Genomic DNA, 14824 nt, shown 5'->3' on the forward strand with positions numbered 1-14824 from the left:
CCCAAGGTCTGGAACAGCCTGCCATCGGAGGTGGTTCAAGCGCCTACATTGAACACCTTCAAGAGTAAATTGGATGCTTCTCTTAAATTGGATCCTATGACCCCAGCTGACTTCCTGGCCTTTGGGCAGGGGGCTGGACTCGATGATCTCCTGAGGTCCCTTCCAGCCCTAATGTCTATGAAATCTATGAAATCTTCCACTGCCCAGCCATAATTGCTATATATTATGCCCATATTAAAAATAGCCAGCAAGAGCCCAATGTGCTATACAAGTTACTGCCAAAATGGTATCTTGTTGCTGGCAGCTTTAAACGTTGCCCTTCAATATAACTTTCTGGGGACTTAATTATGGAGAATTATTGACTGACAGATGTTTGTATTAAAATATGTTGGGTCACCTGGGGCACTCTTTCACATCATTTCACTATGTAGCTGTAGGGTACAGTATATAGTGCCTTAGGCAAAAAAAAAGGCAATTTCACATTCTCTTAGACTAGAGACATTTTATCTTAAATTTAAAAATTAATGCATTTAATCCCTTGATATATAAAAATCTAGTTGGGTTGTCAGGAACTGAACATTTTTGTCTTTTAAAGCTCAAGGTTAGGATTTCTGTCTTTTAGGAGAAATCTTCAACTTGAAAATAACATTTGCCTAATATGGACAGTTAAAAGTACAATATCAGATTGCAAGAACAAAAAAAGTTAATATGAAAAGGTATTTTTTATTTCTTACTATTTGCTGTTCCCTGCATAGTTGGCTCATCTTTGCTTGACCCTTAAAACCATCTGCAAGGGAACAGAAACTTTTTTTTTTGTTTAATTTTAAATCAGTCAGTTTATAATTCCTGCTTAGTAGGTCCCTTTTAAGGAAAGTGCATCTATAAACCAACTGTGGCAGTACTGGCTGAAACAATGAAATCTTCTATCAAAAATACTGTCACTGGACTCTTACAGAGTGGCTGCTAGAAAAACAAGATGTTTCCCCTTCTTTCTAATTGTAAAGCTATATTTAAAACATGATTTTTTTTTTTACCAAAACATGGAAGTCTGCTGATAAAATTTAGATGTTGTGTGTGTGCACACATGCACAATTGAGAAACAAATGTTTTCTACCTCTTTACACTTCCTAATATATTTTTAACATAAATTATACCCTGAGGGCTGTGACTAATAAATATATGTTCAAGCTACGCCGTTACAAGAATTTAAATGTTCATCTGCTAACCAAAATAGTTGCTTTTAGGACACAACAATTACATTTAAAAGCCATCAGTTGTCAACTATGGCTATTTTTAGTGCTATCAGTGAATTTACTAGAAAACAAAAAAATAGCAAATTTCCATGAAGAATTTAATATTTCAACATGTAGGTTCAAAGATAAAATCTATTTTACAAGCCAGTTAATTTTTTAACACAGGTGAAAGGTAATGCCATTTTCCTACAACTCTTGAGGCTTCCTTTAAATAGTTGATCTTAAACCTGCACTCCAACTTGAAGCAATACAAATAGTCCTTTAAAAGCAGTTCTTCTCCGGAAGGTGTAGGGGCTTTTTGGTGGTTGTTTTTTTTGTTGTTTTTTTTTTTTAAGGTGGCTCTTTTTCTATCATTTAATATTATGTTTCCTCAGCTTGCTTGTGAAAAGATATTCTGCTAAACTGGCAAATTCAGTCTGCAGTCTGGATTGTAAAACTGTGGCCTCCCTACTTTTTGTGTCATTCTTGCCAGTAGATTTCTGTAGATTAGTTGTCCCTTGCTGCCTGAGGTCAGTATTATTATCTTCAAATGATGTCTGAAATTCAATAAAACAGGATTTTTTTGGAAGTAAGTATAGAGTTTTGTGTCATTTTTCTGTCTTCTGGTTTGGTAGCAGGAGGATGCATTGGCACAGCAAGCCTTTGAAGAAGCTCGGAGAAGAACTCGCGAGTTTGAGGACAGAGACAGGTCTCATCGGGAGGAAATGGAGGTGAGGGTTTCACAGCTGCTGTCAGTAACTGGTTAGTACTTTACCAACAATCTAGATTGTTTCTGTTAACTTGTCTGTTTGTCCAATGGTGGGGCATTTCTGTTTGTTTCTGTTGAATTTTGCAATGTGTAAAGCATATTTTTTAAATTACTTGCACTTAAAATCCGGAAAACACAAAGATATATTTTTGAAATTAGTTGAGTAACTATAGGTTGTTTTTATTTACCCTTGCTTCCTTAGGTGGCCCATTTTCCAATTATGGGCACATGTTTCTCAGGTTGGCTTGTATGACCATGATACAAATGCTAACAGCTATTAAAAAAAAAAAAGTGAAGTTAAGCTGTATTAGTGAATCTGTTACTTTCTGCCTCTTTCACAGACGCTGGAGAAGTCTGGGGGATGCTGGCAGTCTCTCCCCTAGTGAAAAAAGAATACCAACAAGTTGATTCAGACCCTTATTTTCTACTGCTGGCTTAGATCTGCTCTCATCTTTCCATCTCCTTCCTTTTTTTAGGTCTATCCCCTGAGCCTGACACCATCTTCTGTCTCTGGGCTAGCTCTTCATTTGCTTTTTCTGGTTTTGGTACCATCTGAGTTCTTTTCCTTCTTGCTGAATAGAGAGCAGGCATCCACTCGATCTAAGGAAACAAAGGAGCTGGAAGAGCAGATTGGGAGAAATTTCTTATTATACCCAAGAAAGGGAAGCTACTGATAGAGAAGTCCATGGAAGGAGAAGGCTAGGAAGCTGAAGGAAGTGGTGGGTGAGAATATAAGAGAATGCGGGGGAGAAGTTATTTGAATTTCTTTATTAGGATTACTTCCCACTCCCAGTTTCATCTGTAATTACCTTGGAGACGAGCAACAGTGACAGGGAGCCAATCTTCTTTCTCTCAAGCTATTTGTAACTTTATTTGCTTTTATCTCTTTCTTTGCTGCTACCTCTACAGAGTTAGCATTAGTCTTGCCATTACAGATAGCAGTGAAAGCTGCTGAGTAGCATGGCTTCAGTGTGGAGTTCAGAGACCTTCCTGGGCATCCCAGATGATTGAATGGCTAAAGCCTGTGCTACTTATTAGGGCTGTGCAAAGCTTTGGTGCCTAATTTGATTCAGTCCAATTCAGTGGCTGAATCTCCGAATCAGAATGGAATCAAAGGACCCTTTAATTTCTCTGAATCAACTCAGAACGCTCTGAATTGATTTGGCGATTTGAACATAGACACAGTTTTAAATTTTTTTTTCCTACATACTTCTAGTAGCAGGCAGCTCATGAATGCTGCGATGCTGGGGTGAATGGAGTGTCCCACAGAAACGTGGGGGGCTCCCCAGTGCACTCGGCAGCAGATCCAGAAGTGGGCCATTCGCCAAGCCAAGAGAGGCGCGGGAGGGCCCCCAGCACACTCCCTGGCAGACCTGGAAATGGACCAGAAGTACTTGCAGTCCACTTTCTGGTTCGCTGCCAAGCACGCAAGGCTCCCCCCGCCCCACCCCAGCATTCCTAAGCCACACCTGGTACCTTGAGTTATATAGAAAAAACATTTAAAGCTGTGTCTCTGGCCAAATCACTGATTCCCTGAATCAGCATCGAATCTTCAGATTCAGATTCAGCTGAATTGAGTCAGGGACAGTCATCCGAATCAATTAATCAAATCACTGTCCCTGATTCAGGCCGGATCCAAATCAAATAGGGACTTTTTTGTACGCCCCTACTGCTTATGGCTTCATTTCTAATAGAACCTGTGTTAGCAAGACTGAAATTAGACGGGGTAAGTTTGTACCTAGGATGACCATAATGGCCTGATTTAACTACGATGGTCCTGGATTTCGAAGGCCAGTCCCGCCTGGCTGGTGTGAGTTATAATGAGCATTCCAGAACTGTGGGGGCATAGGGCACAGTCTAACAGGGAGACAGAGCAATTCGGAGTGGCATGGTAGGCAGGTAGGTACTGCTACCTGCTCAGCGTACAACACTGTCCCACCCCTGCCTCTGCCTGCAGCAGCACCACTGACTTGGGAGAGTGGGGAACAGGATGGGCAAGTGTCTCAGATTTCCTTATGGTCAGCTTGTTTAGATGTGCAGCAGTCATGCTTCCCACTTGTATTGTAGACAAAGCCCAGTTTATTGTCTCAGGCTGCTTATTTCCATAGTTTAAATGCTTCATTATAACAACAACTATTTACTCATTGGTAGCATCTAGAAGTATTCATTCTGTTGTGTCTAGGCACTGTACACAGATACTGAGCTTATCAGTTTTCATGAAGCTTGGAGCTGGGAAGAAATATTTTGTTCTCACATGCTTTTTAAAAATGTGTATCTGGTTTGTTTGCAGATAAGCACTAGGCAATTGATCTTATTTAAGACTATAGAGAAGTCGACATATTTTGAAGCAGACAATGGCAAGATCATCTAAATATGGGGTTTGAGGAAAAAATTGTCTGGGTGGTTTTTTTTGTGGTTCCCCCCACCAATTCAGTGTATTTTAATTGAATTATAGTAGTGGGCATAATCATTAAACACACAGATAACACAAGCATGGCTCAGTGTAAAATCTGAAATGGAACAGAATACATTTTAAAAATAGCATTGTAGATTTTCATGTTCGCTGTGTTTCTAGTCCAATCTCAAATTTCTTAACTACTGCACACGTGCAGTCAGTATCGGATACAGTTGTCAATCTGTATTTCTTTTCATGCTTGTATCATTGCCAGTAATAATGCTTGAGGTCACATTCTACTTAGTTATATTTATACAGCTCCCGTGACGTTAAATCATCTGGTGAGTTCATAGGTGCAATATAATTTGACCTGTAAAAACATGGTACAATGAGGTTTTGGGGGTTTTTTGTAGAAAAGGTAGTTGGAAGAAACATCTTTTAAAGTAGTTTAGCTTTACTTTGGATGTTGAAACACAGTGAGGACCCTGCAATAACATTATTAGTTACTCTACATGTAGAACTACGTATCTAATCCTTTTGTTAATGTTGTTCTGTTTATCATGGAATAAACAACAAAGCTGGGAACTGCTGGACATAGAATAAGAACTCATCAATGTAAGGCATTGTCCTAGGAATTGAAACAATGTCTGTATAAAATTAGACAATTTCAGACTGTAGTACTATAGCTGAAATGGCTTTAATAGAGACCAGATTCTAGTTCAATAAGAGAGGGGAAAAAATCTTACAGTACTCCACCCGCCCCTACCCAAAAGAGAGGCGCCAGCACTTTGGAAACAGTCATCCAAAGCTTGGCAGCATATGAAAATGATCACAGATTTCATTCTTTATTTATACAGCTTTCTTTCTTTGTAGATATGTTTCTTTATAAGTCTTTATGTAGATTATTTTTTTTAAACGTAACAAATAGTAGATCATTGCCAAAGCATGTGTCTGAACACTTTAAGTACTCTTTTGTGTTGATATTTGTTTTTTAAGGACAATTAGAGATTTGGATTGGTGGTATTTTAGGAAACAAAAAATAATGATTGAAATAGCTGCTGCTTTAACAGTGAAACTTTTAAATGTAATAGTAGAAAATTGTAATGGTGAAAAAACATTGCTTCTGTATTTGTGCACACAAGAATTGCAATGCAGACTGTTAGGGAACATATCTGAAGTATCTGAGACCAAAATTGAAGAACTATGTAACTTAATTCCCCTTCATTTTGTAAATAATTTTTATTACGTCATTATTATTATTCTGCATTTGTATGATATTCCTCGGTTAAATGACGATTTTTAAATGTAAAAGTAGTAAACACTTGTGGAGAGGATTTATTTCTAAATGTTAAGTTCTAGTTCTTATAAGTATTTTTTCCTTTAGTTGACATACAACATACAATTCCAGCGTGGCCTAAATAGTTTCTATTCAAAATTTCTATGTTTAAAATAAATGTCCTTGAACATAATACATGTTTTCAATAAGTACTTTCTAAATTAAGGTTGTGTTTTAATGGCTTCCACTTTTGCAGAATGTTGTTTGAATGTTGTCAGAATAAAAGTTGAATGGGATGTATGTGAGGAAAGACCAACATTCATAATTAAAGGACTTAATTTGCTGTCCCTGGTTTTGAAAATCTGTCATGCACTTTTGTGATGGAGCCACTAGATAAAGCTAAGAGCCAAATTCCAGAAGTGGATGCATACCAGTAATGAATTTGTCCCACAACCTTTGCCTTACTAATTCATGTTGTTAACTAGTTGTTTTTTTTATATAAAAATCTCAACTTGGAATATGTTTGCTTTTTCATTGTTCTCCATACAGTAAAGGAGTTTCATAATACTCTTTGGTTCTGGAAGGTGTCAGGTATATAATTTTCATATCTCCTGCTTTTTTATTTTTTGGAAGAAAGTTGTCAGCATTCATCAAGGAAACCTCCAGTGTATTTTCACTATCACTAATGGACAAAGTGCTCCCCGTAGGTTGCTGAGCAGTACTGATGCCTGAACAGGTTTTCCTCTGATAGAGCATATAGAAGTACAGTCTTAAATACAAACAAGGTAAACCCCAATTACTGCTTCCTCCTCATCCAGCTCTCACCTTCCAGTTTCCATTTGCAGTATAGATGCCCTAAGGATCAATGTCAGGGGTGCAAGGCTCCTGCTTTTAATATATCGGTGGGAGATGGCAAGTGGCTTCTACTTTTTACATGAGTTAAATGGCTGTCCAGGCTGGTTGTCACTGTCTCGCATGCATTTGACTGTAGTAGTTTCCTATGCTGTTTCAATGTGATGGAGTCTTGAAATAGATTTTTCTTTATAGGCACTATTTTAACTGAACTTAGTGATTTGTTTTTTACAGTGGGCACATCTACCTATGCTACACTATGCATGAATAAACTGTTCCCGGGCATGCATCTGAATGTGCGCCCAGGAGCAATTAACTTCAGAGAAATCTGCTCCGGGGTTTATTCACGAACAGCATGTGCAGCTGTGTTGGAGCACCTCTAGCTGTCAGGGAATCCCAGGGATCAGTCTGCCAGCCCAGGGCTGCTCCCCTTGGCCCAAAGTGCTGTGGAGGGGCTGGCTTGGGGCATGAGGGAGCTTCATTGCAGAGCTACCCAGCAGGCAGGCTCTGCACTGAAGCTCCTTCATGCTCCAGGCCAGCCCCTCCAGCATGTATATGTGCGCTGCTACGGAGTTTTTTACTCAGCAGCAGGATAGTACTTTCATTTACAAGTAGTACTTGTATTTACAATTACTATTCTGCTGCAGAGTGAATTAGTTTACTCCTGCCTAATAGGGGTACACATGTAGATGTTGAAAGATTTACTGTACAACTAATTAGTCAAGTGCTCAGTATATGCCTACTACCAACTAGAGAGACTTTCAGGAAGAAATCTTCCAGAGCCTCAGACCAGTGGAGTCAAAATATTTTAGGAATAATATAGTCTGTACTTGCTCCAAAGAAGCTGCAATTAGCTGCCTTCTGCCGAATGTTCAGTGGAACAACAGGTACAAAGTGGTGGTCTTATAGCAAGGGATTGGGCATAATGTATTGGAAATCCTGTGCTCCTGTTTTGTGGTGTCTGTAGATAATTTTGGTGAGGGTTAGCTTTGTATGTGGAAATTACAGTTTTATAATATAAAAGGTTTTTTGAAAGCTCAGATTGTGTACTTTCTATGACAGAAGCTCAGATGTCCAAATTCCCTCCTCCCTTACCCCATTCGTTCGCTCATGAACTTGGTCAGAGATATTCTGTTAAGTCTGGGTTCACTTGGGGGTTGAGCCATCAACTATTTTTTTAAATTCAGTTTATGCAAAAAAGCAATTTAAAGAATTGCACAAAAAAGAGCAGGAAAAAGAAAAACTAAAATGTTTAAATTTCATTTCCCAAATAACTGCAGTGCACTTTATTTTCGCAGTACTGCAAGCAAAAAAGCAGAGTGGTTTACTCTTCCCTGAAACAGCCTAGTCTAGCAGTCTGTCTCTTTGTGGTCTTATGCTAAATATAAATTACATTAATGGGTAAGCAGAGCCATTTTAGGAAACTAAATGAAATTCCCATTTAATATGACTTTAAGTTTTCTTAAGAAAACATTAAAGCTCGGAAACTTTTTGTTGTTCTTTCTATGAAAAGCAACGCACACAACTGCGAATACTTGAATTATGTTTAGTAAAAAAACATTTAGCTCATGACTGGACAACTGCTGTGCCTCAGTTGTACATATCTCTTCACTGATTGTTGTTGGGAGTTATGCGTGAATATGCACAATAGATTTCCAAATGAATTTTTATGAACAGTTAGAAACCAGATACAAATGCTGATACTAGATGATCAATATGAAACAAAACAGTATGATTAATTTTCAGATTCATTTCTGAGGTATCGGGAAAAGATGCACCTTTCCTGTCTACCTTGTTTTTGTTTCTGTACTTTTAGAAATATGTTTTAAATCAGTGGTCACCAACCAGTGGATTTCAATTCACTGGTAGATCTTGGAGCCTCTTGGACTTGATCCGAAGCTGGGGTGGGGGTCTGAGTGTACCCCAGCCCAGCAGGCAAGTCCATGGGGGAGGGAAGGGGCAGGGGATAGATTGAGGCCCCCACGGTGAGGGGCAGTGCTACAGAAGCAAAGGTAAGTTGAGTGGGGCCCCGGCTGAATGGGACTTACCGCACCCCCAAATAATTTTTTCCTTCCTCTGCCTCCATCTATCTCCCTGCCTTCCCTCCCCACAGACTTTTACCTGCTGGGTGGGAGGGAAGCGGGGGGTGGTGATAGCGGCACACAGTAGATCTTGGGTTGCTTTTAAATACCAAAGGTGATCTCCTACTTAAAAAGGTTGAAGACCACTGTTTTAGATGAAAATTGTAATTTTTAAAATACCTATGCAAACAAAACGTAATGGTTAGATTTCTTTTCATTAAGCATGTTATGTATTCTAAGATGAATCGTGCATGTGACTTCATAGATTTCATAGACTTCATAAACATTAGGGCTGGAAGGGACCTTGGAAGATCGAGTCCAGCCCCCTGCCCAAAGGGCAGGAAGTCAGCTGGAATCATAGGATATAATCAGCTAGAGTCTATTGAATATCACACACCCCTAGTGCTCAAAGCCCTCCCCACAGGCCAGATCTGGCTTCTGGTTCCATGTGCTCTGATCTGCAGGGCTCATCCCAGGTCCAGAAGTTTGGCAGTGGGGAAGCTGGGAACACTACTCCTCTGATGCTAAATTTACAGACCTATGGGGAGGTCCAGGCCTTGCATGCTAACTGGGGCGCTAAACCTTTTACATATACAAGTGAAACCTTGTAGCTGTTTTTTGCCCACATGTAACTCAGATGTGTAAGGGACATAGGACATCCATGCAGAAGCCCTGTTTTTCTATACCATCTCTGAGCTATCAGCCCTTGGTGGCAGCTCCCAAGAAACTTTCCTAATGAGGAGATTCTACATTCTTCTACAGAGTACCCATGGGCAAGCCCAGGTCTGACTCCTCTCTAGGCTGTGCCTCCTGCTGCTGTGCTCTTATCCTGCACCACATCTTGTTTTCTTCCTCCAAAGTGACCTAGAGTATGATCAGGCCAAGAATGAATCATTTGCATTCTTAGCTTAGAAAGTGTGAATTCCTTGCATGTACTATTGCCTGAAGCCATCATATAAGCTGTTTCTTTGTTTAAAAGGTACTATGAAATCACAGTTTTTTGGTACCATAGGCTGATAATTGGGCCTTTTTTGAGCAGTTTCTCAAAACTGTCAATGTAAAGCACTTGAAATTTAGCTCTTGTGTGAAGCTATTTTTTCCTAGAAAAAATCTGAAATGCTTGCTTTTTCGAAGGTATGGTTTGAAGTTGGTGCAGAAGTTATAAATATATAATTAGTATCGATTGAGTTCAGTCAGTATTTCTCTGTTGCTCAGCCCCTTTCTAACCTCATTGTCCGAAAGAAGATGCTTATATTACACTATTCCATGATTTGCAAAATTGATCTTTTCTGTACTACATTCAGAATTGATTCTACATGGCACATAAATTGTTTTTCTGATGTATGTGCTCTCTATCACTTTAGGCTAGCATCACCTATTCTGAACTTTTTGTGAAACAGTACTCTGACTAGATAATTATTTGGACATTTGTACTGTGTTCATATGTTACAATCTTTTAAAATAACTTTATTTTTAAAGAGAATTTACTTCAAGAAATCTTAAATACTCAGCAGTATTATTAGAAGCTTCTCAGGAACTTGGCATAAGTGCAAGTTCCTCCTGGATAGTTGTATTGACTTGTGTTAGGTGATATTTTCAGATCTTTATTACACTAAGGACACAACCACAAAATGCAGTTAATTTATTAGAAGTTGAACTATATATGTGTTTTTAGTTAAGAAAACTACACTTCTAGAAAATAGAATTGGTAGAAAGAATGGAATTTTTATAGATGTTTGGTTGTTAAATGTGTTGGGGTTGTTTATGCTTAGCAAGATAACCAGTGAATTCGGCACTGAAAATAGATGGTGGAATTAGCATTCCCTCTTAAGCTGTGCGGCATAGGCGGCCACGCAGGTGCACTCATGCCACACTGCCAGGCATGATTGCACACGCTGTGCAGCTTAGAGGGAACGCTGTACGGAATAGATATGGGATAAAGAGCATAAAATGTGTAAGTTCTATTGAAAGTGTCTGCCAAACTCCTGTAGAACCAAGTGAGAGAGGCCAATAAACTAATTAGTCAAATAGTAAAATTGATACCTGACACATCTGATGGTGAAAGTAGGACATTCTGCTTCCAGGCTTAAGTGAAAAATAGGTATGTTTACAGAAATGGAGAAATCGAGTTAGACCTCTGAGATCAGGTTTACAATACAAAGTTTTGTTGGTGTAGCTGTCGCACACAGACGCATGAAAAAAATTACTTGACCAACCTGTGTTGGTGCTTACAAGTCAGTCTGTATACCTGTATAATGATTGGGGAGGGGGCTTAATTATGCTGGCAAAACAGCTGCTTTTCCCTCTAAGCTTTGAATCTTGCCAGTGTAGCTTTGGAGGCTCTACACTGGTTCTGGAAAGACTGCTTGTTTTCCTTCCTATCCCTTCTCTTTATTGTTTTTCTGTTTTTCTTCTTTCCATACCATACTGTCAATGATGGTTGATATAGAGGAACTGGCCGTTTAACCATAGTCTACTATTTATAAAACATCTTGCTAAGTGGCATTTCAGAGAACAGCTTTTAATTGGTACTGTTATTTTTATGATGTTTGTCTCCTTCCTGTGATGTGGGTTGATCATTATTTTTAAAACATTTTTTATAATTAATATTGATAATGTAAGGCCGTGTAATAAGTTTGTCTTTGCTAGTATTAGTCTCTTCAGGAAAAGACTGTGGAGAAAGACTATATGTTTAAAAAACACCACCCTGGTGACTATTCGTTTTAAAAAAAGTTCTTGTTCTTTTGTACAGGTATAAGCATTGTGTTCCCAAAGAGATTTTTTTTTTAAGGCTTTAAAAAAAAATCTTCTAAAAGGATCCCAATGTTCCTGTTTTTATGTTTTTATTGTTTATAACATAAGTTGATTTTTTTTTTTGGCTTCTTTAGTAAATGATAGGCAACAGATGCCAAAGGGTATAGTATATCTGATTTGTCTATCATAGATGTATGCAGCTGCCAAAATGCAATTAAGAATAGTAGTACAGTTGCTCATGAAAGGGTGGTTATTTTGCCATTCTTTGATTCTGCCTTTTATTTTAGAAAGGATTTTTCTCTTGCCAACATTTCTTCATGGAAAATTATACATTGGACATGAATACATTTCAGGAGCATCATACAAGCTAATAAATGAGACCTGATTTTTTAAAAAAAAATTTAAAGTGCAAATTCAAAATTTTGGTTGCCAGTTCCCATTGGTAAACACTATGCACCGTTTATTTTTCTCATTTAAATGAATATTGTGCATATTATTAACCACCACACCTAAAACCTAAAATGAATATTTTCCAAATAAAATCTCAAATGTTATCCAGAGTTTAACAAATTAACAGTAACAGCATCAGCAAAAATCCCATCCCCCTGATATTGTTAGCCTGTACCAGTCTCCTACCTAACTGTTCCCAGTTGGCATATCCTTGGGACTTCACTCAGTTGCTGATACACCCAGCCAGAGTGAAGGTATATAGGACTAGCAGCAAAATTGACTTCAAATCTCTCTTTGTTTGATCTTTGATCAGTTATGCTTCTTTTTCTGTTTCAGTTTTGCTTTGTATTAGTCTTGGTACATTCCCCACCCCTTGCAGTGTTTTGTGCTCCAGTTATAAGTCTAGACTTACATGAAAAGGTGGCTTTCAAATGTTTTCTGACAAATAAGTTCTTATACTTTTTTTCAGTCAGTCATCATGCCATCTCTAAAGTTAGGTTTTAGATGGCTTGTTGCCAGTTATAATTCCTTCCGTATTGCAAAAGATTTGCATGGTTTCATGTGCTGAAAGCTGTATATGAAGCTTTTTGGGTGTTGGAAATTCCCTTTATTTCTATAACATAAACTATTTAATTTCAGGATATTTGGTGAAACTGCTAATTTAAATAATAAATCATTAGCTTCTAAGAAACATATTAGTGTTCTAGGTTCTCCCTGTACTTGCAGAGATGAAAGTGGAAGCTTTTCTCATAACCTATTCCTCATACTGACATAATTTGTGTTGTGTTGCTCTGAATAAGTCACTCAGCTGTTAAAATTCTCCTATCTGTTGCGTTATTCACTATTAAACTTGGGATTTTCAAAGAATCTCTTCCCCAAATTTAAATTCAACATCGTATTGAAAAGTGCAGTATGTAGTATTACAATAAACAAACACTTTTTCCCATATGATTTTTAGTGCATGACTCACTGGAATAGATTTGATAAAATGTAGGTGCAACTTTTATTGAAGTGATTCTGAAATTCAGCTCACTGCTTATCTTGATGATAGTACTAAGAAATATTTGCTTAATTTTTTTTATGGCTTATTATTCAGCAGGTTGCCAGGAGATATTATAAGCATCTGGTTCAAAATACAGAGAATTTTCAAGTTGTAATTTTAAAACTAGGTTAAGCAAATAAAACTTTTTTATGTCTGCATTAATAAATTGAGGTTCCCTGTAGTGTATTTTCTGTGATTCTTCCAGATGCAGTATCATACAGGAAAGATAATTTGTCCTCTACTTACAAATATTAATGATCCAATAATACTTTTTTATGAAAGTAATTTTCTCAGTGCCTGTGACTAGAAATACCTGTACTTTTGTCCAGTATAATGTAGTGTGCTTGCCACCTGCATACTGGCTGGCTGGTTTCTATTCTCCACTCTAGAGGCGTTTCAGTAGTTACTGTGGTGTGTGTGTGTGTGTGTCTCCACTCTAGAGGCGTTTCAGTAGTTACTGTGGTGTGTGTGTGTGTGTGTGTCTCCACTCTAGAGGCGTTTCAGTAGTTACTGTGGTGGGTGGGTGTGTGTGTGTGTGTGTGTGTGTGTATGTGTGTGTAAAAGCAGTATGTTATAAGGTTCTTTCACATCCTTTAAGATGCAAAATGTTATTTCATCATTAGCTGTGGTGACTTGACAGGATTATGTCTGTATATATGTATATGTATATATTCATATACATGCACACACAGTTCAGTAGCAAATAATTGGGGATTCTTAGACTGAGCTGTCATTTCAATATGTAGAAATAGCATACATAAATCCCCACTCACTGAATACAAAATTATACCCTTGCCCATATATACCAGTAAGATACTGTAATGAATGTTTTTCAAGACATTTGAGGATAATTTGTCATTCCGTTCATAGCTTACTTGAAAGAGCAGATCTGGTAGTTGTTCCACAGTGGCTTCTGCAAAAACCTACAACTAGCTATGATGTCATAAATCATGTAGATACTCTCATATATTTTGAAGGAAAAGGCCACTTTAGAAAAATTATAAATACAACCATATGCTTGTACCTTGGAGTCTTTATTGAGATTTGACAGTAAAATTACTGTGTAAATGATTTGTTTTCTGAAAGAGAGACTCCTTCCCTTTTAAAGTAAAAATAAAGCAGCAACTTGTTGCTTTTTTTTTTTTTTACTGTGAAGTGTGAAATATGTGAAGACCAAATTTTATTAACTAAATTGATCTAAAGATCTACCTGAATAAGAATTTGTGAGTTGTTAAATTTAAATCATAGCCTTGTTTTTTTCTAAACCACAGATAGTTGAAAATTGAAGTCCAAGAGATAACAATGAAAAATAGTTACTAGAGGTGCACTGATACATTGGTCCGATATCGGATCAGCACTGATATAAAGAAAATTGGGAAATTTTTAGGGAAATTGGCCTGATGTGGCCAGTAATTTGGCTGATAAATGCCTGTGCCAGCTCGCAACTGCAGCGTAGCACACAGGCAGTGAGGAGCAGAGCTCGGTAGGTCCGTTGTGGTGAAAGCGGAGGGAAGAGGTGGGGGGCAGATCGATTGACACCCCCCCCTCCCTCCGCGGTGAGGAAGCAGCAGGACTGGGGTAGGCGCTGCCTGGGCAGGGTGGGCACAGGACAGTGCCGTGGCTCATTTAGGAGGCATGGGGAGGGGAATGGTGCCGGTCCAGGGGTGGCTCATCCGGCAGCTGCTGCTGCTGCTCCTGCCATTGCTCCAGGAGGGCACTTGGGGGGGTTGCCCCCAAATCTGCGCAGGGTGGGCCGGGCAGGCTACAGTTGGGGCCGGGGGCAGCGCTGCACTTTGCTCAGAGTGGGTACCCACAGCAGCTCATCCTGGGAGCATGCCCCTCCCCATCCCCCTGTCCCACGCTGATCTGGGGGCACACGCCCCCTCCCAGACAAGCGGCAGGAGCAGTGGCAGGAGCTGCCATATAAGCAAACAAGTCACTCCTGAACCAGTGGCATGCAGTGGCAGGAGCCA

The 14824-nt window shown here is 38.8% G+C and overlaps 1 protein-coding gene across 3 annotated transcripts in view; it reads left to right on the forward strand.

The window, feature by feature from the left end:
* Positions 1–14824, forward strand: part of CBFB (core-binding factor beta subunit) — a 63651-nt gene that overhangs the window by 39584 nt on the left and 9243 nt on the right. For 2 of the 3 annotated variants that reach the window (XM_019535643.1, XM_019535641.1), the window contains one exon: positions 1868–1963. In XM_019535643.1, the coding sequence (XP_019391188.1) occupies positions 1868–1963 (96 nt within the window). Of the gene's footprint in view, positions 1–1867; positions 1995–14824 lie in introns of all 3 variants that reach the window. The other variant, XM_019535642.1, reaches the window with a different exon arrangement.

Source organism: Crocodylus porosus, unplaced genomic scaffold (genome assembly GCF_001723895.1).
Source record: "Crocodylus porosus isolate Cpor-Errol unplaced genomic scaffold, CroPor_comp1, whole genome shotgun sequence".
Taxonomy (NCBI): Eukaryota; Metazoa; Chordata; order Crocodylia; family Crocodylidae; genus Crocodylus; species Crocodylus porosus.